This window comes from Lynx canadensis, chromosome D1 (assembly GCF_007474595.2).
Source record: "Lynx canadensis isolate LIC74 chromosome D1, mLynCan4.pri.v2, whole genome shotgun sequence".
Taxonomy (NCBI): Eukaryota; Metazoa; Chordata; class Mammalia; order Carnivora; family Felidae; genus Lynx; species Lynx canadensis.
The window spans coordinates 99,322,775-99,349,122 of NC_044312.2; the positions used below are offsets into that span (position 1 = coordinate 99,322,775).

The 26,348-nt window shown below is 40.3% G+C and overlaps 1 protein-coding gene across 3 annotated transcripts in view; it reads left to right on the forward strand.

Annotated features, from left to right (window-relative positions):
- The first annotated feature begins 8,863 nt into the window (after positions 1-8,863).
- The window catches only part of CD1H11orf49 (chromosome D1 C11orf49 homolog), a 200,895-nt gene continuing 183,410 nt past the window's right edge, over positions 8,864-26,348 (forward strand). Inside the window, exon 1 of one of the 3 annotated variants that reach the window (XM_030331293.1) lies at positions 8,864-9,005. In XM_030331293.1, the coding sequence (XP_030187153.1) occupies positions 8,960-9,005 (46 nt within the window). In that variant the 5' untranslated portion in view covers positions 8,864-8,959. The remainder of the gene's footprint in view (positions 9,006-26,348) is intronic. The other 2 variants (XM_030331296.1, XM_030331292.1) reach the window with 2 other exon arrangements.

Genomic DNA, 26,348 nt, shown 5'->3' on the forward strand with positions numbered 1-26,348 from the left:
CCCAGAGCAGATTAATAACATGGGTTAGTTTTGTTTCTTGGTTGAATCTCGTCTTGTTACTTTTGTCCAAGCCCCTAACTTCCTTGGGGTCCTGTATATCAATTTTCCCTCCAAGCTGATATGTCAACATTTCCTGGCTTTGGATCTTCTGCGATCTCATTAAACCACTTTCCTCTTACTAGTAAATAGAATCAGGAAGCCCCAAATGCCCAATGTTAGCTGAGGGGAAAGTAATTTGGTATAGTGCAAAAGTGGCTATTAGGAGGTTGCTCCAATGGATAAGTTTGACATTTCATCCTTGCTTGTTTTCAATTTTTCAAAGGATTTCACTTCAAATTATCATCCTTTACCAAAGCTAACGTTAACTTTGCAACAGCAACAGCAACAACAACAAAAAGTAAAGTGTTAAGTCCTTTAGCCAGTACTTCTGTATACTGTTCTGCCTGAAATTTTTACACAGATGAAATGTGGTTGAACTAGCATCACCATGGTAACTAATATTGAGGCATTTTCTCTGTGTGTAGTTCTTCGTGCTGACTGAAGGCGGCAGTCGAGTCAGGTCAGGTTTCTGTGATCTTCCTGCTGGGAAAGACAGTCCACCTTTATGACCTACGGCACCTCAGCCTAAAATCCAAGGAGAAAAAAGGTGAAAAGTAGAGCCTGATTTTCAGCACACATTCCCCCACCCTCACAATGTTTGTGATGCGACCTTGGTTTGTCTCAGGGTTTCAATATATGCTGTTTATATGCTTTTTGACCTGTTGAGAAAGATCTTATGATTCTGGAGACCATATTTTTTTTTCCACAGGAAAACTAAGGACATGTGGTATAATGAATACATTTGTCCCAAAAAATCCAGGACAGGCAGTCACCATACTTTCAATGTCAGGGGATTAAGAATTTATAAACATCTGTATGCGAAGGATAGGTTTCTTTCCAGAAGGCATGATTTATGTTGTTTTTCTGGGATTGAGGAGGAAGGGGGAGGCTGGCTGTCCCTGTCTGACTCAGGCTCGAGAGACTGAATTTTGTGTGTGCATCCCAAGTCCCCCTCCTCCATGGTTCAGTGTGGTTCTGGTGCACAGAGCCATCCCTGGCTGCTGTGAGTCACTGGGAATATCAATGGGTAGAAACGAATGAACTTCGTGCATAGTCCCTGCCTGGGTCACCCCCTAGAGTGAGTTAAGTCTTGGCTGTCAGGAACTGCTCCTATGCCAGGAGTGCTAAGCTATATTTATTTTTACCAGGCCTCTCAGACTTTCTTGTTTGGAGTGAGAGATCCTGAAAAGGATGCCAGAATGGGCTGTTTGTCTCCTTTTTATTGTCCTTTGGGACATGCCCCTAGCAAAGTTGTAGGGGACTGCCAATTCCAGAGGGGTCTCAGAGGCATTAGTTTCCTCAGAAACACCACCTTCTTCCTTCATCCTTCTAGGACACACCAGGGAACTGAATTTCTAAAATCAGAATATTGCCCTGAATTAGACCATCACTAATGGCCTTTACAAAGGAAACACAGGGAGTGCTACAGAAACCAGATAGAAATGGGCACTATTTCGATCCAACTGGGTTGGTAGAATTCTCTTATAACCTAGGCATCGCTCAACAACCTGCATTTCTAGACATAATTCATCTGAAAGAGTAACAGGCCTGAAGTTTTACACTTGAAAACAGTTGTTCTCAATCAGGAGTGATTTTCCAGCCACGGGGCGATCCCAGGAGACACTTTGGGGCGTGAGTGCCACTGGCAAATACTGGGTAGGCTCCAAGGATACTGCTAAACATCCTCCAATGATCACGACATCCCTCCCCACAAAGAATTATATGACAAAGAATTATCCAGCCCCAAATTTTAATATTGCTGATGTTGAAAGACCCTGCTTTGAAAGATTCAGAACACGAGTCTGCAACGAACTTCTCCATCTCTTCTCCAGAATCACCTTTTTGTCAAGGCAGTGTGAATGGAGGGAAAGGGTTCTTAAAACTGTAGAAGGCGGGGCGCCTGGGTGGCGCAGTCGGTTAAGCGTCCGACTTCAGCCAGGTCATGATCTCGCGGTCCGTGAGTTCGAGCCCCGCGTCAGGCTCTGGGCTGATGGCTCGGAGCCTGGAGCCTGGAGCCTGTTTCCGATTCTGTGTCTCCCTCTCTCTCTGCCCCTCCCCTGTTCATGCTCTGTCTCTCTCTGTCCCAAAAATAAATAAAAAAAACGTTGAAAAAAAAAATTAAAAAAAAAAACTGTAGAAGGAAAAACAAAACAAAAGCACAGCTAAAGGAGCTTAAGGGGTCCTACACCTGCTCCTGCTGCCTGGAGAGGCTTATTTCCGGTATTTGCTCACTTAGTAAGTATTTATTAAGGGCATATTATGTTCCAGGCAATGTAGAGGCAGTGGTAAATAGATACATGGGGTCCCTAGAACTTACAGACTGATGGCTGGCATTGGGAGGGGACACAATGCAGAGGCATTGAAAGAATGATCCCCCAAATGACTTTAAAGCTGTAAGTGATAAGGACATTCAAGGACACGTACTGAGTTCTATGAAAGGAGAGACTTGATTTAGAATTGGGGATGCAAGGAACGCCTGTTAGAGGCCCTGACACTCAAACCGAGTAAGAGTCTTCAGGCTGGGAGTGGATGGGGAGAGCTTTCTTGTAGGCAGAAGGAGCAGCATTTGCAAAGGCCCTGAGCCAGGGAAGAGTCCCGAGTATTTATGAGAAAGTATCATTAACTTTTAGCAATGGGTGCTTTTATCTAAGTCCAGGGGGCTACTACTGGAGAAAGGGAGAAAAAATGAAAGTATAAGGAAAGGGTCTGATTGGCATTTCTGTGCTTTCTTTAATCACAAACCTTCACGCCACCATTTCTGGTGCCAGTACTTTTCATGATCTAGCTCAGTGGTGGTACTCACATCAGGGGCTGGGGGACAATGGCTGATTCAGTTCCCTGGCCTAACATGGGGCCCACCCTGAAAAGTGAGACATTCTAAGCACATTTTTTTTTTTATCTCCTGAAAGCTTGATATTCACGTATTTGGCATATATAAGTAGAGCCTTTGCAGCAAATACTTCTGCCCGTCTTGTTTATTTCAGCAGCAAAGATAAATTTAGAATGGTGGATACACAGATGGATCAATGAATAAAAACTCATTTAATTAACAAACATATATCAAGCATCTATGCAAATGGCCTCTCCGTTTTCACTTGCCCTTTATAATTCATTCTCTACATTACAGAAACCAGAGTGACTTCTTAAAAAACATAAATCAGGTAATGTCATTACTGGGCTTAAAACCTTCTGATGGTTTCCTAGTGCACTTGGAATAATATCCATACTTCTCATGTGGCTTTCAAGGTCCTTCATGATCTGGCTTCTGCCTCCTACTTTGACCACTTCTCCCCTTATTCATTTTGCTTTAGTCACACTGGCTTTCCTTCAGCTCTGCAACATGCTATCATTTCTTCGAGTTTTTGCATGAGCTACCTCCTCTACTGTTTCCCCAAGCCCTCCCATGGCAGATCTCAGCACAGCATACCAGCCTCAGAGAAACCTCATCTTACCACCCTAAAGTTGCCTTGTTCTCCCTCCCTGCCTTTACCCTATTTTATTTTGGAGGTTAGATGAGGTTTCCCGAGGTGATGGCATTGGCCTTTGTCTTATAGGATGTACAAAAGTTTACTAGGCAGAAAATGTGGGAGAGGTACATTCTAGGTAGAAAGAAAAACTTATACCAAAGCAAGGGAGTGGGAAAGAGCCAGTAGGCTTGGGAAGAGTGAGTAGGAAAGTATGGCTGGAGTATTACATATGTAGCAAAGAGTAAATGGCAAGGTGGCTGGAAAAATAGGTTGGGACCAGACTGTGAAGGGATATATATTGTCTGCATGTTTAGGAATTTGCTCCATCCTAGTCATGGTGAGTCAGCAACTTATTTATTTATTTATTTATTTATTTATTTATTTATTTATTTATTTATTTTTAGTTTTGTTTATTTTTGAGAGAAAGAGAGAGAGCGTGCGCCTGTGCAAGTGGGGGAGGGGCAGAGAGAGAGGGGGACAGAGGATCCAAAGTGGGATCTGCACTCACAGCAGAGCCTGATACAGGGGCTCAAACTCATGAAAACTGAACTGTGAGAGTCTGAACTGTGAGATCATGACCTGAGCGGAGTTTGGACATTTAACTGAGTGAACCACCCGGGCACCCAGCAACGCTTTTAAAGTATCGAAGTAACTTGGTCAGATTTGAGTTTTAGAACAATAAACTCTTGTAACAATCTAGGGATGAATTGGAGGAAAAATAAATTCAGAGACTGTAGCTTTTTGTCCTAAGATTCTAAAGTTTGGGAACTTACAATTCATATCCTAAGTTTATTTAGTTATTCCTAGTATATTCCCTCTCATCCTGAATGAATTCTCTTAGCTTGTCCACATGTGGCATTGTTCAATATGCCTTTTGTTTGCTGTTTTTTTGTTTTGTTTTGTTTTCTGGGCATTTCTTAACATGCAGTGATCTCTCACACACAATATTTAGGTATCTGAAGGATATGCCAATGCTCTGTTTGCTTTTTAAAAAATTTTTAATGTTTATTTATTTTTTGAGAGACAGAGCATGAGAAGGGGATGGGCAGAGAGAGAGGGAGACACAGAATCCAAAGCAGGCTCCAGGCTCTGGGCTGTCAGCACAGAGCCTGATGTGGGGCTCGAACTCATGACTGGAGCCGGAGTCGGATGCTTAACTGACTGAGCCACCCAGGCGCCCCAGTTTGATTTTTTTTTAAGTTTACTTATTTATTTTGAGAGAAAGAGAGCTATCGAGGGAAGGGCAGAGAAAGAGAGGAGAGGAAGAGAGAATCCCAAACAGGCACTGTTAGCACGGAGCCCGAAGACTGGCTCAAACTCACAAACTGAGATCATGACCTTAGCCAAAATCAAGAGTTGGTTGATTAATGAGCTACCCAGGTGCCCCTGTTTGATTTTTTAAAAGTTTATTTATTTAAGTAATGTCTACACCCAACCTGGGGTTCAAACTCACAACCCTGAGATCACTGCACTCTTCTAACTGAGCCAGCCAGGTGCCCCTCTATTTGATTTTTAATGCCCTTTTCAACAACGCCTTGCATTTTGCTGGCCTTTTTGTTTAATGAATTTATTTCATGAATTGATTTCTATGAGGAAACCATAAATCCTATGGATTGGATAGATTTAATTTTCTAGGCTTTTAATCTGGGGGGGGGAAGTCTACTTAACAGGTATTTATTCTGTCAGGCACTATGCATGTCCTAGAAACTTAAAAATGAGTGAACATTGTCTCTTGCCTTCAAGGAACTCACAATCTAGTAGAACAGGTCAAAGAATTTTTTTAATGACATAAATGCTTATCAAGTGCATACTCGAGGACAGAGGAAGGCACAGCTAAGTTTTGTGAGCTACCAAGAAAGATCAGAAAATCTCTTTCCCTTTCAACCTGTATGAAAGTATAATTCCCAACTCTTTTTACAGCATTTGAAAATATAATATAACAAGAAGGTTCAAGTCTGTAATCACCTTTGAGCTCCGGTTCAATTTAAGCCATGTCCTCATAACCGCTTGCTTGTAATGCATTAGTTATTTTTAACTAAGAGTTTGTGAATGTTTCTTTTTCTTTTCTTTGCAAATTCTCCCAAATCTCTGGGTTGTTGACCTGTAGCAGTTCAAAATGACTTGTCTGTAAATAGCATTTTTTAATTTGAACATGTTAATCCCATACAGTGGCATCACACTTAGTTTCTGCTTTGCTTTTACGGAAGATAAGTCTTTTAAGAAGAGCTCAGCATGAATTTCATGACCTGCATTTCTTAGTAGCTACTTTGCCTTTAGCATCTTTTCTGCTTGATGAGTCGATAAAAGCTTGTCCTAGTTTCTTGAACCTATTTTGTAGCAATAATTCAGCCTGCATTTTTTCTTTCCTTATTGTTTCCTTGAAGTTTAAAACTATTTAGTACATTCATGTTTGCTTTCCTGTAGTTCTCAATTTAAGGGAGAAATTTCTTCCGTGTCAGTCTCGTCATAGGTCCTCTGCAGAGCCAGAGATGTCTATTAATTTTCTCCTTACAATTAGGAATTATAATCTGGTAAACTAATGTCTCCACATATCATCTCTTGTAGGTGTTTTTCTGATTGCTTTGACCTTGATGTGTCTGTTCCTTATGCTGTAGGAATGACTTTAACATCTGGTACCTTCCCTATGCTTTGATCAATTTCATATCGCTTGCTTACACTCAGGATTGTGGAGTTGTCTTCTGAGTTGGTTGTTTACCGGGATGATTATTTGTTTAGGTAACCTTTTCAGAAGTATGTTATGATAATTTAAGAATCTGAAAACCCATCCAAATTGAAAGTTGACATTTTTTTTCTTTCCTTAACATTCAACAAGGTCACAGAATTACATCTGCTTTTAACAAGTCTTGCGTATTTCCACTCTTCTTAAGACCCATGTTGTGTTTATTTCACTAAAAAATGTCCTCTGCTACTGAAGTGTGGCCAAAATCTGTTATCATGTACTCTATGGTAGAAGAGAAGTCTAAAAGTAGCTGTTCCTTCTTGGGAAAAACAAATACTATCTGGAAGGTCATCACTTCTGCTTTAAAAATATTTTGAAGATTTTCAAGTCATTTATTGTTTGTTTTCAAGTTATAATACATACCTATTATAGAAAATTTTGAGAATATATAAAAGTATAAAGAAGAAAAATAAAACAGTCAGTAATTCCAACACCAGTAAGGCTACCTGTTATTTCTGTGCAACCTCAAATTTTCTTGAAGCCTTAGTCTAGCAACCTCCTACCCTTTTCTTCCTCAATAGACTGTTCAAGACATTAAGAGTAGAAGACTGACTTTAAATATAAGGGTCCTTAGGATTTTTATGGAAGGGATGGAGCTGTAGGAAAAAGCTACTAATTGCTCCAGAGATGACATCTTGTTCTTATTTAGCTTTCTTTGAGTCATTAACAGTCGGGCGCCACTGGTGCTGAAACTTATCATTATTATAACCGCAAATGGGTTAATGCCCAAACAAAGCTATATTCTTGGGGCTGGTTCCCAGCTCCACCACACAGATCCCAACAGCAGCACCCTCCAAGTCCCAGGATAACGCTCCACAAATAAGAGGACGTCAGATGTTCAGCCTGGACTTGAAATTCTCTTCTTTTATCTGGGAGCTTCCAGTTACTGGCAGGGCAGAGCAAAAGGAAAAATAAATAAATAAAAAACCAAGCCAACAAACCCTAAAAAAAGAGGCTGTGTGGTTTAGTGGTCAGACCACTAGCCTGGAGGTTGGGATAGCTGTGATCCAGTTCTAGCTCTCTCACCGATTGGCTGGATGATACTAGATAAGTCATTTTCCTGCCATGTTCCTCAGTTTCTCTGCTAAAAAAAAGGGAGAAGTACCTTAGGAAGTTTTTATGAGGACAAATGAATGATCTGCAAATAGCTTCGGGTTGCTTGGAAATAAAATTGTAAACCTTAATAATTACTATCCTATTACTTTATTAATAGCATAGTAATAAGTCACAGGTGTGAAAGTTATGAAACTTCTATACCCTCAAGCTGCACTGGGCGGGGGGGGGAGGGGCAAGAGGCAAGCATCGAGGAAGAAAGCAAATATTTTTATCAAATTTGCAGGACCTGACATTAAATACCAAATTAGTAAATTCATTACCTCGAGATCATAAATGCAGGTCCTAGTTTGGCTCTGATCCTTACCACATCCAAACTCAGAGTGACTCACAGGAGCCTAGAAATAAGACACATATACAATTTTAAGGGAAAGGGAGAATTAGGAGGTTTGAAGCTCCTGCTGGAGAAGGCTAAGAATAGACCGCGGACACAAAGAGAAGAAGGTCCTCTTTCCCTTTCCTCCCAGTGTAGGTGGTCCACTGGCTTCATGGATATTCCTCCCATAGCATGATTTTTCTTTCTTCTTTCCTACCTGCCTTCCATATCTTTTTCTTCCTTCTTTCATTCACTTCTTTCTCATTCTTTTTTTTTTTTCACAAAAATCTCACATTGTGGGAACTAACTTAAAAAGTGAGGATACAGTGGCTTTTCCTACCAGGTTTCAACCGTGACAGGAACCACAGACCACTAACCTGTTGCTGGAGTGGAGAGGAGCAAAAAGAAGTATCTGGATATCTGGGACGTTCAACACCAATGAATGCTTTCCTTTCTTAAAAGAGAAGTCATCAATTAGGCATATAAAGGGGGGGAAAATCTGGTAGTGTCCTTGTTTGTGCACCCCATCCCCTCAAGAAGTGAAATGTCTTGGTAGGAAAAAAGAAAGACACTTGGGAAGGGTATCAAATAGTAAGGGATAGGAGTGGAAATTGGGACTAAAGATAAATAGGATTTTGAGAGGAAATATTAATGAACTAGAGGATTTAATAAGCACCTTCTGCGTGTCCAGCCTGGACATAGGCTGAAAAGACACATTCCTGACCTCAAGGAGCAGCCAAAATATACGCCTGTGAAAGCACTTGGTAGCAATTTAAGGCAGCAAATAATAAAGAGATAAACATAGGTCATGGGGCATTAAGTGTTTATGGGAATTTAGGGGTGGGAGCTATTACTGCAAGTTAGGATAACAGCTGTATAAAGCAGAAATAGCAGTTATGAAATTCAGAAATCGCGGACGCGGAGGGCTGGCAATAATTTTTCGACACCGGGAAATGTGACAGATTCAAGGGAATCTCCACCTCAAATTCCTCTAAAACCAGCTCCTCAAGAATGGGAGTCCTAAGAAAACTCGACCGCCGTGAAGCGACTGCTCCCGGAACCGGTGTGGCCAGCTTGGGGTTGCGATACGGAGACTGTTGGCGAGACACCCTTTCCACCTCCCGCCTCCTCCCGCCGCGTGGTTGCCATGGCAACGGAGAGAGCCGGCGACCTGGGTTCCGGAAGCCGGAGAGCTAGAGCTTTGGAAGCTACCGTGGTCAAAGGATGCTGAGTCCAGAGCGTCTAGCCCTACCGGACTACGAGTATCTGGGTAGGAGCTTCCTTCAGCTTCGCAGAAGGAAAGAAGTGCAGACGATTAGGCCAGGGTCGGGGGAGGAGGCGGGGCGGGGCCTGAGTGGGGCCCGGGCCGGGTGGAGTAGGGAGGGGCCGGGAGGGGGCGCGTTCCAGGGCCTGGACTTGCGGGGAAAACAGCATCTGGGGGTCAAAGCATGTCTGAAGTGTCCGGGTCTCAGGCAGTGTGGATGGTGTTCAAAGGCGGATAGGTTGGAGTTGAGAATTTGGGGGCCCTTTGGGGATATTATAGATAATGCCGGTGGTGCAGTAACCTTGGAACCTGAAGTGCCAAATCAGTCATTCTGTGAACAATCATTTTACTGTTACAGCCGCCACTGGCATTTTTGAGCATTTCTTTTACGTTAGGCACTGTGCTAATCAAGTATTTCACATGCATTTTTACTTAATCTTCACAACAGGAAGAAATACGGTGTTTTTCTTCCATTTTGCAGACGGAGAAACTGAGGCTGAAGAGGTAGCTTGGATAAGTAAGGCCACACAGTTAGAAAATGGTAGAGCTAGAATCAGAGCCTCATTTGCCCACTCCAGAGCTTGAGCTCTTGACCACTAAGGCAGTAGCTGTAGTACTTTATGCAGCACCTTCGATGTGTGAGGCCTTTGCTGGATGAAAAGAGGATGTATATATGTGTGCGTATATGTATGTGTATATATACGCTTATGCTTAAAAATGATAGGCTTTATTTTTTAGAGCAGTTCTAAGTTTACATAAAATTAAGTAGATACACAGAGCGGTTCCCATATACTCTCTCCCCCTGACTCGGTTTCCCCTATTAATATCTGACATTAGTGGAGTACATTTGTTATAATTGATGAACCTAACCAAAGTCCATGCTCTACATTAGGGTTCATTCTTTGTGTTGTATAGTTTTGCGGGTTTTGACTAATGTATGTCACGTATCTGCTGTTACGGTATGGTGCAGAGTAGTTTCACTGCCCTCAGCATCCTCTGTGCTCTACCTATTCATCCTTTCTCCTGCCCGCCCCCCCCCCAACCCATGGCCTCCGCTGATGTTATTTTACTATCTCTGAAGCTTTACAGAATGTCATATAGTTGGAGTCCTATAGTATGCAACCTTTTCAGATTGGCTTCTTTCACTTGGCAGTATGCATTTCAGGCCCTCGATGTCTTTTCCTGGCTCGATAGCTCATTTCTTTTTTATCACTGAATAATAGTCATATAGATGTATTATAAAAATTTTTAAATTAAAAACGTTCTGGTTTAAAATTCTAAATTGGTAATACGGAAATTGGGTTAAAAATATAAAGAAGTTTATGGTGAAGTCTCCTCCCACCTCCCTTCCCCTAATGCCAATTTTCCTCCACCTTTAGCACCATAGCAGTAACCACTATTACAGGCTTCCTACGTATCCTTCTAGATTAGTTTATTATGTACCTAAGGGAGAATATAGTGCCTACTTTTTTTTTCATTTAATAGATCTTAGAGTAAGATGTCGGTCTTAGCTTCCTTCTTTTTTTAAATTTTTTTTTAGTGTTTATTTATTTTTGAGAGACAGAGAGACCGAGCACAAGAAGGGGAGGGGCAGAGAGAGAGGGAGACACAGAATCCAAAGCAGGCTCCAAGTTCTAAGCTGTCAGCACAGAGCCTGATGTGGGGCTTGAACTCATGAACTGTGAGATCATGACCTGAGCTGAAGTCCGGCACTTAACTGACTGAGCCACCCAGGCGCCCCCAAAGCTTTCTTCTTAAAAAAAATTTTTTTGAGGGTGCCTGAGTGGCCCAGTCAGTTAAGCGTCCGACTTCACTCAGGTCATGATCTCGGTCTGTGAGTTCGAGCCCCACGTCAGGCTCTGTGCTGACAGCTCAGAGCCTAGGGTCTGCTTTGGATTCTGTCTGTCCCTCCCCCACTCACGCTCTGTCTCTTTCAAAAATGAATAAACGTTAAAAAATTTTTTAAATTAAATGTTTTTAGCTACATAGTAATTTAAATAATTTAACCAATTCTCTGTTGGTAGACAAGTTATTTTTAGCCTTTTGCTATCACTAAAAATACTCCACTGAATAACCTGCAGTTTTGTTCCTTTACTAGTATATCCACAAAGATAAATTCCACAAAGTAGAATTGGTGGATCAGAGGCATATACATTTTATCTTATTTTTTATTTATTTGGGGGGGGGTATATACATTTTACATATTGATAGATAGTACCAAATTGCCCTTCATAGAGGCTGTCAGCAATATAAGAATGCCTGTTTTCCCATGGTCTTTCCAACAAAATGTATAAAATTTTTGAACGTTTTCAACCTGTTAAGTGGCAAATAGTCCCAGGGTGGATTTAGTGTGCATTTATTTTATGCAATTGAGCATCTTTCTGTCAAGTTTAACTTTGGTTCTTGAAAGGTATATGGTATATATAGAGAGAAGTGTATAGATATGTGTATATACATATGTATATGTATGTATATATGGAGAGAGAGAGAAAAAGGTTACTTGACCACATCCATTAATTAGTCAAAAGGGCATAGTTTTATCACAGATAATTTTGTATCCAATGAATAATAATATCAGTGTCTAGCAATGCCTAGACTTTTGCAAAGGATTTTATGTATTTTATCTTATTTATCCAGTATTCAATGAATCTATAAAATATTTGAAAAGCCTGGTCCATTGTTCAGTCCTTTAGATGTTTGCTGTTTAAATGATATACCTCAAAGGCTTAGCATATTTTAAATATAGTGCTTTAGTGAATACAAGTTGGTGATCCCTCCATAGTGACTTTTTCAGGAAGACTAATTCAGTGGCAAGTGGCAGTGCTGATAATGAATCTACAAACAGAATCAAAGTCCCAAGTTGATTAAAAAAAGTTTCACTCTCCACCTGTCCACCTAATGTTTGAACCCTGAGCAAGTGCTTCTTCAGGCTCTGTTGCATATTCAAGTGTCTTAACTCCCTGTCCCATTCAGCATCTGGACATTCATACTGCCCTAAACAGAGTCATACTCCTCACTGGCCTCCTCATGATTCATCAAACCCTAAAACTGTGCTGAAATGCGTTTGTTTTTAGTTGAGAACAACCTCTATCCATCATAGTTTGCTCTGTTTTACGTATAGGCTGTTTTGAAGTATTCACCCTCAGTTTAATGACCATTGAAAACCACTCTCTCTTTTTTGAATGTTTATTTTGAGACGGAGAGAAGGAGCACGATCATGCAAGCGTGTGAGCGGGGGAGGGGAAGAGAGAGAGAGGGAGAGAGAAAATCCCAAGTAGGCTGTGTGCTCCCAGCGAACGGAGCCTGAAGTAGGGCTCCATCTCATGAGATCTTATGGTTGGTGATGACCTAAGCTGAAATCAAGAGTCAGACACGTCACTGACTGAACTACCGAGGCGCCCTGAAAACATTCTTCATAGATTAATAAAATATTTCCTGGTTTAAAAAATTTAAATGCCTGTAGAGAGTTTTATCTTTTTGGTTTCTTTCTTTTTTTTTTTTTTTCTTATAAGTTATAAAGTCACTTATGTGTATAGGCCTAGAGAAAATACATATAGAGAAAAGAAAATTGCAAGGACAGGAAAACTCTAGGCATTCAGTGAAACAGAAAAGCCAAAGCTGAGCACCCCTTGGTACGTGTGTCGGAAGATCTCTTTTTAGTGTTACGATAGAAATTACAGTGATGTCTATTCAGTGAATATCTGCAGATTTCCCTTTCTGTCTGCTAACCAGGCCTTATATTTGCCTTTTTGACTATTAGTGAAGAAAACAATCTTTCATCAGTTGGGTAAACTGATCCATTCCCTGCTGACTTTGTGGATTAGGAACCTGTAATCATGGCCTGGAATGGCTTAGGATCTTAAGATCATCATTACAGAAGCAACTCAATGATGTTCATGCCTGCAGTCATCAGAATGTAATGACAGAAGTTGTGTTAATGCCGAGGGCTGAATAGAAGAGAGTCTGGTAAGGAGATGAAATAAGGATAGAACCCTTGAAAGATTTCCAGCCTTATGAAATCTACTTATTGGAAGCTTCTGCCAGAGGCTGAGGTGTGTCTGTGTATCTGGTTGGGTGTGGAGAACTCTCTAGAGCCGAAGGGCAGCCTGTTCTGGTCCCAGGTTTGCAAAACACACCACCTACGTGCTGACCTGAGTATAAGCATGAGGGTGTGAAGTTTCTTTTTTACTTCACCTAATTTGGTGAGGTGCCTGCTTTCACTCATGCTCCAAGTTGCCTCTTCAGTTTCCATGGAAACTGCTTACTCTCACTAAGTTTGGTATTAGGTTGGCATAATAGATAATTCTAGGAAATCAGAGATGATCTCTTTCCTTTGGAGGCTCTACTTTTTTTTTTTTTTTTTTTTTTAATTTTTTTTTCAATGTTTATTTATTTTTGGGACAGAGAGAGACAGAGCATGAATGGGGGAGGGGCAGAGAGAGAGGGAGACACAGAATCGGAAGCAGGCTCCAGGCTCTGAGCCATCAGCCCAGAGCCCGACGCGGGGCTCGAACTCACGGACCGGACCGCGAGATCGTGACCTGGCTGAAGTCGGACGCTTAACCGACTGCGCCACCCAGGCGCCCCTGGAGGCTCTACTTTTAGAGGAATCACAGTAAGTTGGATAGTTTAAGTTACGGTTTTTAAGCACTTTGTACGTACTTAGCACCGTGCCTTATCTCACTTATTCTTCACAACCACGACACAAAGTGGGTATTGTTCGTCCCATTTGGTAGTTGTTGTGGTTTTTTTTTTTTTTTTTTACATTTTAAAAAAATGTTTATTTTTGAGAGAGAGCGCAGCAGGGGGGCGGGCAGAGAGAGAGAGGGACAGAGGCTCTGAAGCAGGCTCTGTGTTGACAGCAGAGAGCCTGATGTGGAGCTCGAACTCACAAACCAAGACATCATGATCTGACCCACAGTCGGACCTTTAACCAACTGAGCCACCCGGGTGCCCCTATTTGGTAGTTATTAATATCATCTCATTTTACAAATGAGGAAACTGAAGCGTAGAAAGGCTCATTCATTTGTACAAAGTCATATAGGTGATGATGCATAGCAAAGCCAGGGCTCAAACCCACGTTTGTCGATTCCTTAGTCTTTTTTTTCCCTTCTCCACCAGCAAGATACAAATAAACAAACCAAAACATTTACTTGCCTGCAAAGGGCAGTGATCCTTGCTTCTCTGGTAAGAATGGAGCTCTTTTTTTTTTTTTTTTTCCAACGTTTATTTATTTTTGGGACAGAGAGAGACAGAGCATGAAGGGGGGAGGGGCAGAGAGAGGGAGACACAGAATCGGAAACAGGCTCCAGGCTCTGAGCCAACAGCCCAGAGCCTGACGCAGGGCTCGAACTCCCGGACTGCGAGATCGTGACCTGGCTGAAGTCGGACGCTTAACCAACTGCGCCACCCAGGCGCCCCAAGAATGGAGCTCTTAAATAGTTAATTAGTGGGGCGCCTGGGTGGCTCAGTCGGTTGAGCGTCCGACTTCGGCTCAGGTCATGATCTCACAGTCTGTGAGTTCGAGCCCCGTGTCGGGCTCTGTGCTGACAGCTCAGAGCCTGGAGCCTGCTTCAGATTCTGTGTCTCCCTCTCTCTCTGCCCCTCCCCCGCTCATGCTCGCTCTCTCTCTCTCTCTCTCTCTCTCTGTCAAAAATAAATAAACATTAAAAAAAAAGTTCATTAGTTGCAAATAAGTTTCCTGAGAACAGGAATTGTATTTTACTCATCATTGTATACTTGCCTTTCACAATGTAGACACTTAATGCAAACATATGTTAAATCAAATGTGAATAATCTTATTTTAGGGTACCGTAAATGTGAGCAGCTAGCAGCAACTATTAAGACTTAATTAAGCACTAAAAAAAAAAAAAAAAAAAAGGAATTAAGCATTTATTATGCACCAGTAACATTTTAAGTGCTTTACATTTATTAATGCACATGAAGATAATTTTAATTGTTATCTCCATTTGACAGATGAGGAAACTGCAGCATAAAAATATTGAAAAACTAGTTAGTAAGTCAAGGAGGCAGAATTCTAACCCAGTAATCCGAGTCCATATTGTTAAACTCTGTGCTATAAATATCTTGAGTGACTCCAAAATTGTGGCTCCAACTATTGCATATAGACCTATGCATGGATCCTGGAGTAAGTTCAGGTGATTTCAAGTGCTTAATTTAACATTTCTGCCAGGAGGGGGCATCCTAGGAATCAGGATGGGTTTGGGAATAGTAAAATTCCAGTTCTCTCTTGCCACAAGACTCATCTCGCAGAGGCTAGCAATGAAGAATGTCACCTCTAAAAGTAATCTATTCGGGAGAGTTTTATTGAGGGTAATTTGTGTACTTTGGGTAGCTGTGTGATTTTGAAGAAGTTACTTAACCTCTCTGCGCCTTAGTTTCCTTATCTGCAAGCTGTAGATAATAATAGTACTTACCGCATCCATACATGTGAACTTTTAGAGCACTGCTTGGCTGCTGCATTGTGTCTACATTGTGAAAAGAGAGTATACAAAGATGAGTAAGATATCTTTTCTTTTAGAGCACCTGCGAAGGTGCTCAATAAATATTAACAATTATTATAACTATACTTTTTATAAAAGCATATAATGCATCTGTGGCAGCCATTAAAGTGTGACTCTCAGATATCCTGCTGTGGGGAAGGGAGGGTAATTAACTTTCAACTCCAGCTCTGAATCCAACACCTTGTTCACACTGAGATCACACTTCCCACAAACTGCTTCCAGCCAGTGGCTGGGTTGGACAGACCCACTGCTATGAGATATGTGACTGATTCTTTTGATGGTGACTTTGCCTGGAAGACTCCCATTGCACTGGAGTCTAAATTCTCTTTCTCTCCCTCTCCATCTCTCTCTCTCACTCTAAAGGGTCATTGTCATCGGTCAGCAATCCCAGCCTCCTGTGGCTCCCTCCCCATTTGCCTTGTGGGTTTTCCCCCCAGTATTATCTCTTGCATGTCTGATCCTGTCTTGGTGTTGCTTCTCAGAGTACCTGGACTAAGACAACATCCAACAGTCACTAATATAGTCCCTTCCAGCCTCAAGGTTAATACAATTTTTTCAAGCCTTGGCAGAGGTTCTGACATACAATTCTTTCTATGTAGAAGACTCTTACGTGTTACTAATCTTATTACTGTTTTTTGTGTTTGCTGATATCGTAGCACATGATATACTTGTCTTACTGCCAGACACTTTTAATTAATTAATTTTTTTGCTTTTGGATGAATCCTGATAAGAAAACTTATTTTTATTTGAATATCACTAATGAATCTTCCAAACCCAACCATATGCTAGGAAACATTGCTATTTGTAATAAACTAGCAGAAATGCGCTTAAGGCTTTAAAGTGCTTGGATTGTTGCAGAAAGGAAATGAAATAAAATATTATAGATGTTACACTGACTTCCTGAATCTTTAGAAACTAGATAAAACTAGTTGCTTTAAAACTGGAAGGTTTTTAAAAAGTTTTTTTAATCTTTTTTTTTTTTTTTTTTTTTTTAGAGAGAGAGAGGGTGCACACGCAAGCAGGGGAGAAAGGCAGAGGGAGAGAGAGAATCTTAAGCAGGGTCCACACTCAGCACGGAGACACGGAACTTGATCTACCAACCCTGATATCAGACCTGAGCCACAGTCAAGAGTCTGACGCTTAACCGACTGAGTCACCCAGATGCCCCAGAACTGATCACTTTAAAATAGTAACGAACATGTTCACAAAATCACTTCTTCTTTCCCCTCTTCTCATTTTCCTTTCTTCCTAATTGTTCCTTCTTTCCTTCTTTCCTGAATACCCTGTCTATATATATAGCAAAACATGAATATAAAGCGTCCCTCTGGGAAACTTAATGCCATACATAGGAGATGGGACATACTCACAGATGACAATAACATAAGGTGACAGTGGCATGAGTGCTGTTGTAGAGGGGGTGGGCTGCATGTGTGCTGCTGTCTTGCTGCTTTCCCGGTTCGGTTGGCAGCTTCTCAGTCATGGCAGGGCAGCGGCTCCCTAAGTGGCCCAGGTCTGGGATGTGCCTCTGGGAGTTGTTCCTGGATGTTCAGCCTAGACTCTGTTTCTTCTGCCTTTCCAAGGATTCTGTAAGCCATTTGATAAATGTGATAAATATGTTTTTATTGGGGAAAAAAAAGAGCAAATGAGTTCTAAGGCATGTTGTTCCTGACCCTCCCCCCCACTCCCGTTTCTCCAAGGTAACTAAATTGCAGATGATTTCATTGTTTTTCCGGGGTCTTCAAACAATTCTGTAAACTTTTGACCTTATCATTTATATATTTAAGTAATATTAAAATCTTTCCTCCAACTGCTGTCCAAAAGTTAGACATCACTTTTGTTTACACAAATATCATGTTTGCTAAAGGAGTAATTTTAGGAGGCACAGTTAGTGAAGTTTTAAAAAGTAATAATAGTAGGGGTACCTAGGTGGCTCAGTTGGTTGAGCAACCAACTCTTGGTTTCAGCTGAGGTCATGATCTCATGGTTCATGGGATAGAGCCCTGAGTCAGGTTCTGCATTGGCAGCTCAGAGCCTGCTTGGGATTCTCTCTCTCCCTCTCTTTCTGCCCGTCCCCACTCATGCATGCTCTCTCTCTCTCTCTCTCTCACGCACTCTCTCTCTCTCTCTCTCAAGATAAATAAATAAACTAAAGAAAAATTTAAAAAAGTAATAAAAGATGAGAAGAGAAAAATGATTAAGTCCATCATCCTGTTTATATCCTTCTTACACTTATCACCGTTATCTTATCTATTTGTATACTTGGTTATTGTCTGGTTCTACTAGAATGTAAATGATAAAGGCAGGCTTATTCTCTCAGTATCTCGAAAATCTAGCACAGTGCTTGGCTCAAATTAAGTGCTCAATCGTTAAATGGATGGTCTGCTTTAAGTAGCAGGATAATTTTTTTCTTAAAAAGAGAGAGAAAAATCCAGTTCAACAAATAGTTATTAAATTTCTACTATGGAGAGACATTAGGCTTTTTTCCCCTCCTTCCAAGGATGAGCAAAAAAGGATGACTGGTTAAAATGTGCCCTGGATCCTTCTGGTTTTATACCCCGGATCCTTCTGGTTATACCCCGGATCCTTCTGGTTTTATACTCTAATTATCCCTAAGGATAGTTTCATGGTTTATGCCATAGTTTCTACTGTTTGGTTACATAATAATAAGATTTAACCCGTTTTTTAAAAATGGTATTTTAAGAAGGAAGGACATTTTATACACTCTTGGGGCATCTCCATGAGATCCCATCCTGTAGTTGGGCAGAATAAAATGCTTTGATTAAGACTGGAATTACCCTCACAAACTAATCTCTGGGTTCTCTGTGTTGGGATTGCCCCTGTACTGCTTCCCTAGGGGCTGTAGGAAATAGCTCATTCTATGATTGGAATTTCAAGTCAAAACACATTTATCTGAGCAGCATTTTAATGATTTATCAAAGAGAGGAGGGATTTTCCCAAACACATCTGAACTTACCAAATTACTGATCCCATTAGCTATGTTTTCTCTTAAGCACCTTTCTTTGAACAAAGCAATTACTGCTGAAATCATCAAATGTATTTTTCATAAAAGCTTTTGACTAAGTTTTGTTTGATTAGTAGGAACCCAGTAAAAGTAAATATTGTTTGAGAAGGCACTTTCAGAGCCCTTTCTTTTTCTTCATTGAATTAGCTTTTTAAAAGCACTGTTCTTTGGAGAGTAAGAGCCTTTTTCCAGCTGTCCTATTGTGTAGCTCAAGGTCTTGTTAATACTATTATCTGGCCCTGAGATTACAGGTAATTGTGATAAAACACAAGCTTCAGTTTCTGTAATCTCAGACAGAAATCTGTTTGTGCCCAGGCCTTCATATCAGGTGTTTGTTAAACTCAGACTTCTCTCACCTGGGATAGCCCCCACTTGCCCCCAGTAAACAGAGGTATCTGGCAGGGATAGGGCTGCATCAGGGCCATTGCCTTTTTTTTTTTTTTCCTTAATTGTGTGGCAGTACTCCTCCTGTGGCCAACTTATATTCAACGTGTGCTAAATAGGAAAATTATATATTTAAAAATAGGCATGTTTGAAACAATCACACTTTTGAATGTGAAATGTACCAAAGGCCACATGTCTTTGGCTTTGCTTGTCAAATGGAGAGGCTGCCAGAACCACTCGGCTCCATGGTTCTCATGCCCCAAAGTCCTGCAAGTTGACACGGAAGTAGACAGCACACAAAGAAGCTCAGCCCATGAGAAAGTGAATTTGGGCGCTCGGGCTGGCCTCCTTTCTCTCTGTGCGGACTTTTTTCCAGCTTCACTTCTTCTGTTCCATCTTAGTTTCTCAGAAAGGAGAGATTAAATGTGTCTGGAATGTCAGCATGTTAACTGCACAGGCAACATGAGGCTAGCACTCAGGCCACTGTTCAGCCTGTCATATGGAAGGAATTGCCTTTCAGGGGAGATTATAATTGTGTATGTAGCCACACAAATGCACATTCTGCCTGGAGGGAAATGCACAGAAGAGGAGGCCTCATGCTGCCACTCAGGTCTCTTTGTAGAGGGCTGCATAAGAAGCCCTCACATGGTGGAGTCAACCCTTTTGGGCTTAATGAGTCATCTTTTTGTGTGATGCCTACTTCAAAAAAAAAAAAAAAAAAAAAAAAGAAGAAGAAGAAAAGAAAAAAAAAAAAAAGGAAGAAGAAGAAATGCATTTTTCCCAAAGTGAGTTGCTTTTATCGGCCCTGCAGCTTTGTCTAAGAGTTCTGTACATTCCTGATGACATCATTTACAATGCTAGTGCACAGACAGTAAACAAAAAATAATTTAGCTTTTGGGCATTTAGACAAAACTTAAATAGTTCAATTTAGAGAAACGATAATAAGCTTTATAAACAGTGCACACATGAGCTTAAACAACAAGCATGACCCCAATCCTTTTTGGAATGTGATGTGTTGAAAGATGGCTATAGAGAAAACTAGAAGCTTGACACTTTTGAATTATGTGCAGTTCAAACTTGAGTCCGTGGTCTGGTGTCAATCCCAAGCAGTATGTTCTAGTTAGTGGGTAAAATATAGGCTACCGTGTAAGTCATCAAGCTCCTTGAGCCATAGCATTTTACCTATAAGAAAGGAGAAGGTAATATTACCACCTACCTTGCAGGAATGTTAGAATACTGAGAAAATAAATATGTGGAGCTCTTTATAAGGAAGGCATTTTGTATATGGAAAAGGCTATTATTCTCCTTGATCAAATTTACCCCCAAAATGGAGTTGATAAAACCCACCTCACAGGGAGCTGAGAGGATGAATTAATCTATATCAAATATCTTAAGCTATTTAATAAGACCCAAAATTGTCTTTTTTTGATAGTCTGTCAACCACCAAGCCTGATATTTAGACTCATGGTTAACTTACAAAGCCTTACATACGCAGTCAATCTTTTGCCTCGTCTTCAAGGGTTGGCATGTACAGAACTATAAATATATAAGTAGAAGAAAATAGGTTAGGTCTTCAGGGAGAATGGTCCTGCCTTTTTTCTCATCAAGGTTATGCCTATGAATAGCCTGTGAAGTCTTGCTAATCTTTGTTGCCATGTCTGGACATAGGGACTGTTTTGACCTTTGCTCTTCCAGTAAATATTTGTTTTTGATTTCATATTTCTAAAGGAGAAACTCACAAGGAAAAGAAGTAGTTGACTTGTCTCACATTGTGAACTTTTTCTTATCATATTTCCTAGTAGTTAAGGGAAAATAATTATTTTTGAAGGACCTGACATCAGGCTCCTCAAGTGGAAAGTTCTTTAACTCAGCCAAGTAAAACACACACACACACACACACACACACACACACACAGCTTTGATTTTTATGTTTAGAAAAGGGACACCAGAAAATGATTTATCTTTTTTAATGACAAAGTTATCACTGACATCTCTTCTTCCGTTGTAGTACTTTCGTAAGATTTGAGACACAAGGTTTCCTTGGACTCCTCCGTTGTAGCCACTTCCAGCCAACAGAAAGCAGAAGGAGAAGGAAGGACTCCAGGGTAAACACCTTTTAAGCAAGTCAGGCAGAAGTTACAAACACACCTTGTGCTCACATTTCATAGGTGAGAAATGACTTTCTAGTTGCAAAGGAGCCTGGGAATTGAAATTCAGCCAGACAATCATGTGCAAGAATGGGAGCACAGATTTTGGGGGAAGCAAACTGTAATCTGGCATACCTAGTGTTTACAGTGGAGATGTCTCCTCCACTGAAGGTGAGGTATATTGTTGGTAGCTAATTGCCCTGATTCATAACTGAAGCATGGATGCACTGGTGGGTATTTAACTTTTGTCCCCTACCTCTGCCTTTCAAAGTACAGAGATAGTTCATCCCTTATCCGTGTTCTCCATTCTGTTTCTTTCTTAACTCTGTCTCTTGTCATTTCTCTTGTATCAGTTCCCTGTCCTTTGTAGACATTTCCAACTAATCAGAATAGTCCCTTTCTACACTTTCGTGAGCGTATGTAATGTTAGGGTTTTAGTTCTTTATAATTGTGTTGGTTGCTGGGTGTTGGTGGTTACTTTGCTGCCACATTTTTTTTTTTTTTAATTGGGAGTTAGAGACCCATTGTAGGAGTGTAAATCTTGTCTTCAGAGAGCCTGTTTTACTATATGTAAAGATATTAATCTTCCTAGACTCAGAATGATTAGTAGAAGATTTAGGAGAACGAGGAAAAGGTGATGCCACAGAAACTGGAGGTGGACTGAGTTTCAAGATGGAGGGAGTGTTCAGTAATATCGGTTGCCTCATAGAGGTCAAACAAGATAAGAGCTGCCAAGGAGGTTGTTAGTGGCATGAGGCGAGAAGTTTCATTGGAGCAGTGTGGCAGGATGCCAGATTTTCCTGGATGGAGGAGTAAAGGGGAAGAGCGAATGAGTTGAGACAATAGGTGGGTTCAAAATTTTTTCCCCAGAAGTTTGGTTGTTTGGGGAAGGAAAAGGAGAGGGGGTGATAGCAAGAGTAGAGAGATTTTGTTGTTTTTAGCTTTTTAGACGAGAGAGACTGGAGTATGTGTATAGGCTGAAGGAAAAGGAGCCATTTTAGAAGGACAGAGGGAAGATCTAGGAGAAGGAAAGGATGATTCCCTGAATATGTTTTCAGAAGAGGTGAGAAGGAACTTTGGGATCAAGGGCAGAGGTGAAGGTTATTTTTATTTTATTTTATTTTTTTAAATTTACATCCAAGTTAGTTAGCATTTAGTGCAACAATGATTTCAGGAGTAGATTCCTTAGTGCCCCTTACCCATTTAGCCCATCCCCCCTCCCACAACCCCTCCAGTAACCCTCTGTTTGTTCTCCGTATTTATGAGTCTCTTATGTTTTGTCCCCCTCCCTGTTTTTATATTATTTTTGTTTCCCTTCCCTTACGTTAGAGGTAAAGGTTATTTTGAAGGTGGGAACCAGGGCCACATTTATCCATTAGGCATTATGGGCATTCTGCCTAATCTCTAAACTGTTTTAAGATCTTTGAAAATATTTGAGTCCTAGGGGCACCTGGGGGGCTCAGTTGGTTAAGTGTCTGGCTCCTGGTTTCGGCTCGGGTCATGGTCTCACAGTTCAACCCCGTGTCGCACTGTGTGCTGACAGCACAGAGCCTGCTTGGGATTCTCTCTTTCCCTCTCCCCCTCTATTCTTGTACAACACATACACACACACACTCTCTCTCTCTCTCTCTCTCAAATAAATAAATAAATGAAATATAAATATAAAAAATATTTGAGTCCAACAAATATTTATTGATCTTCAAATATGGATAAATGTTTTTTTATGTATTTATAAAACATAATACAATGTCATTATTATAATTAGTATGGACAAACATTTTATTATACCTGAAAGCAATTTATAGGTAACATTTTTCTCAAGTAACATCAATTCCCAATTGAGAAGTCGGATCCTAAGATGGTCTTAAAAGGACTCTCCAAGGATTATTCAGCAATAAAAAGAGAAGGAAATCCTGTCATTTGCAACATGGATGGACCTTGAGGGCATTATGCTAAGTTAAATAAAGCAGACAAAGACAAATACCATATGATCTCACTAATATGTGGAATCTAAAAATAAATTAGACTCATAGGTACAGAGAACAGATTGGCAGTTGTTGAAAAAGGTACAAACTTCCAGTTATACAGTAAGTCCTGGGGATGTAATGGACAGCATGGTGACTATAGTTAATAATACTGTATTGTATATTTAAAAGTTGCTGAGAGAGCTTAAAAGTTGTCATCAGAAAAAAAAATTGTAATTGTGTGTGGTGATATATTATTAACTAGACTTATTGTGATCATTTCATAATATATACAAATACCAAATCATTATGCTGTACCCTTGAAACTAATAAGTTACATGTCACTTATAGCTCAATAAAAAGAAAAAGGAAAAAACTCTGACTCTACAAGGAATAATTGTATTTGACCAACAGAGATGGAAAATAAGGAAGGTGAAGGACAGAATTAAGCTTAGAAATAGAGCTGAAAGTTGATATTCTTTACCTGACCACCTCTTCTTTGTCTTTGAAGTAGGATTTTCAGGGTTTTGTTCTCAAAGTTAGAGAAACAGAAGTAAAAGGCTTAGGAGAGCAAAGGAAGTTTGTATTTGTTGCTGTGGGAAAGAAGAAAGGCACAAATATAAGAAATCTGGCAGCACTCAGACATTTGAAGTGAAGACACATAAATAAAACAATTGGGAAAACAGTAACAGAGAACATTAACAAATAAAGTTGGCTGTGTAAATTGGTGAAAGAAAAAATATAAAAATATTACAATCGTAACTAGATGAAACAAATGAAAAACTAAAAAAACTGTTAGGAAAACAATATGTTACAAATAATGGGCAAGGAGAGGGAAGATCCAAAGAGCACATTTTAATAATTTTAATGTTTGGGGCACCTGGGTGGCCCAGTCCATTAAGCGGCTGATTTCGGCACAGGTCATGATCTCGCGGTCCCTGAGTTCGAGCCCCGGGTTGGGCTCTGTGCTGACAGGTCGGAGCCTGGAGCCTGCTTCTGTTTCTGCGTCTCCCTCTCTCTGTGCCCCTCCCCCATTCACGCTCTGTCTCTCTGCCTTTCAAAAATGAATAAATGTTAAAAAAAATTTTTTAAATAAAAATTTAATGTTTATTTTTATTAGCTACAGAATTTTACTGGCAAAGTAGATTGAACGAGTTTTTTTTTTTTTTTAATGTTTATTTTTGAGAGAGAGGAAGACAGAATGCGAGTGGGGAATGGGGCAGAGAGAGAGAGGGAGACACAGAATCTGAAGCACGCTCCAGGCTCTGAGCTGTCAGCGCAGAGCCCGATGCAGGGCTTGAACCCATGGCCTGTGAGATCACGACCTGAGCCAAAGTTGGACGCTTAACTGACTGAGCCACCCAGGTACCCCAGATCTAAAGAATTTTAACAAAACACAGCAGTACCGTACCTCACAAACTTCTCCCCTCTAAGTCCCACTCCTCATAAGAGACTATTTTAAATTTTTTTCACGGTTTCTTTTGCTTTTTTGCTGCATATTTAAAAAAATTTTTTTTAATGTTTATTTTTGAGACAGAGCGTGAGTGGGGGAGGGGCAGAGAGAGAGGGAGACACAGAATCTGAAACAGGATCCAGGCTCTGAGCTGTCAGCACAGAGCCCAACACGGGGCTCAAACTCATGAGCTGTGAGATCATGACCTGAGCCGAAGTCGGACGCTCCACCGACTGAGCCACCCAGGTGCCCTGCTGCATATTTTTAAATAGCATGTTTAAGCTGCTTCTTTTAAGAAGAGCTCTAGATGAGGGGAGCCTGAGTGGCTCAGTTGGTGGAGCGTCCAACTTTGGCTCAGGTCATGATCTCGCAGTGTGTGAGTTCGAGCCCTGTGTCAGGCTCTGGGCTGACGGCTCAGAGCCTGGAGCCTGCTTCAGATTCTGTGTCTCCCTCTCTCTCTGCTCCTCCCCCACTCATGCTCTGTCTCTCTCTCTCTATGTCAAAATAAATAAACATTTAAAAAAAAAAAGATTTAGATGTGATCTAATGACTTCCTGTGATGGATTCAGTGCTTTTATACACCCTAAAACTTCCATTTCTCCTATCCTTCTAATAAAATTATGATTTTTGGTTAAGTCAGTATTCAGTGTTTATTATGACTATGGAAATGGTATGTATATATTAGTTATGTAGTACACTATGATTACATTTACCCTTTTTACATAGTTTTTTTTCCCCTTTTTCCTGTAGTTAATAATTGCCTTGTCTTTTATTTGGTTGGTTTTGTATAAATTTGTCTCTAATTTATCCCTAAACTCCATCCAAAAGGTCAGTCTTCTCTCAGTTTATGCAGACACATCAGGTGTTCTCCGAGTTTCAATTTATTTTCTTTATGAGAACTCTCCTGGAGCACTCCTTCACCTAAGTGGTCCTCCTACTTCAGTCTTATCTGGTTGCTCTCTAAATCTTCTATCCTTATCATGTGTATTACTTATCTCTCTCAAGTTATATTCCATATTTCTTGAAGCCTGTGTTTACCTTTTTCCTTATATACTCCTTCCTTTTGTTATGTGGCATCCTCCAGTAGCTTTCTGAGAAAAGGTGCATGCAAAATAAGATTTGGAGGATCTTGTGTCCGTGAAAATGTCTTTATACTACCCTTACATCTGATGGATAGTTTGTGTAGGTATAAAATTCTATGTTGGAGATAATTTTCCCTTAGAGTTTTTAAGGCATATCTCCCTTTTTAGCTTTTTATATTGCTGTTGAGAAATTTAATGCCATTTTGATTTGTGATATTTCATAAAGATGTCTATTGGTGTAGATCTTTTTTCATTTATTGTCTTGAGATCCTTTCAACATAGAAATTGATATCTTTCAGTTCCGAGAAGTTTTACTGAATTATGTGTTTGATATTTTCTCATGTCTGTCTCTGGAACTGTTGTTATTCAGGCATTGGACCTTATGGCTTCATGCTCTAATTTTCTTATCTTTCTCTCTTCCATATTTTTTGGTTGTTGTTCTTACTGTGAATATTTTTGACCTTTCCAATCCTGCTGAATTTTTAAAATATCTACTGTTATATTTTAAATTTCTTTACTTATTTTTTTGTTTTCTGAATTTAGGAATACAAGATCTTATCTTGCCTTTCTATTAATTTTGGTATTTTTTTCTTTTGTTTTGTTTGTATCTATGTCTCCTGCATTTTTTTCTTTTCTCCTGAGTTTTTTTTTTTTTTTTTTTTTAGTTTGTTATTTTTTAATGTGTTTTTCATGTAAGAAGCTTTCCTTGGGATTTTTGAGCTTTTTGGATTTCAGTTCAGGTGCTAAGTGGGGGAGGGTTTGACAGATCAATA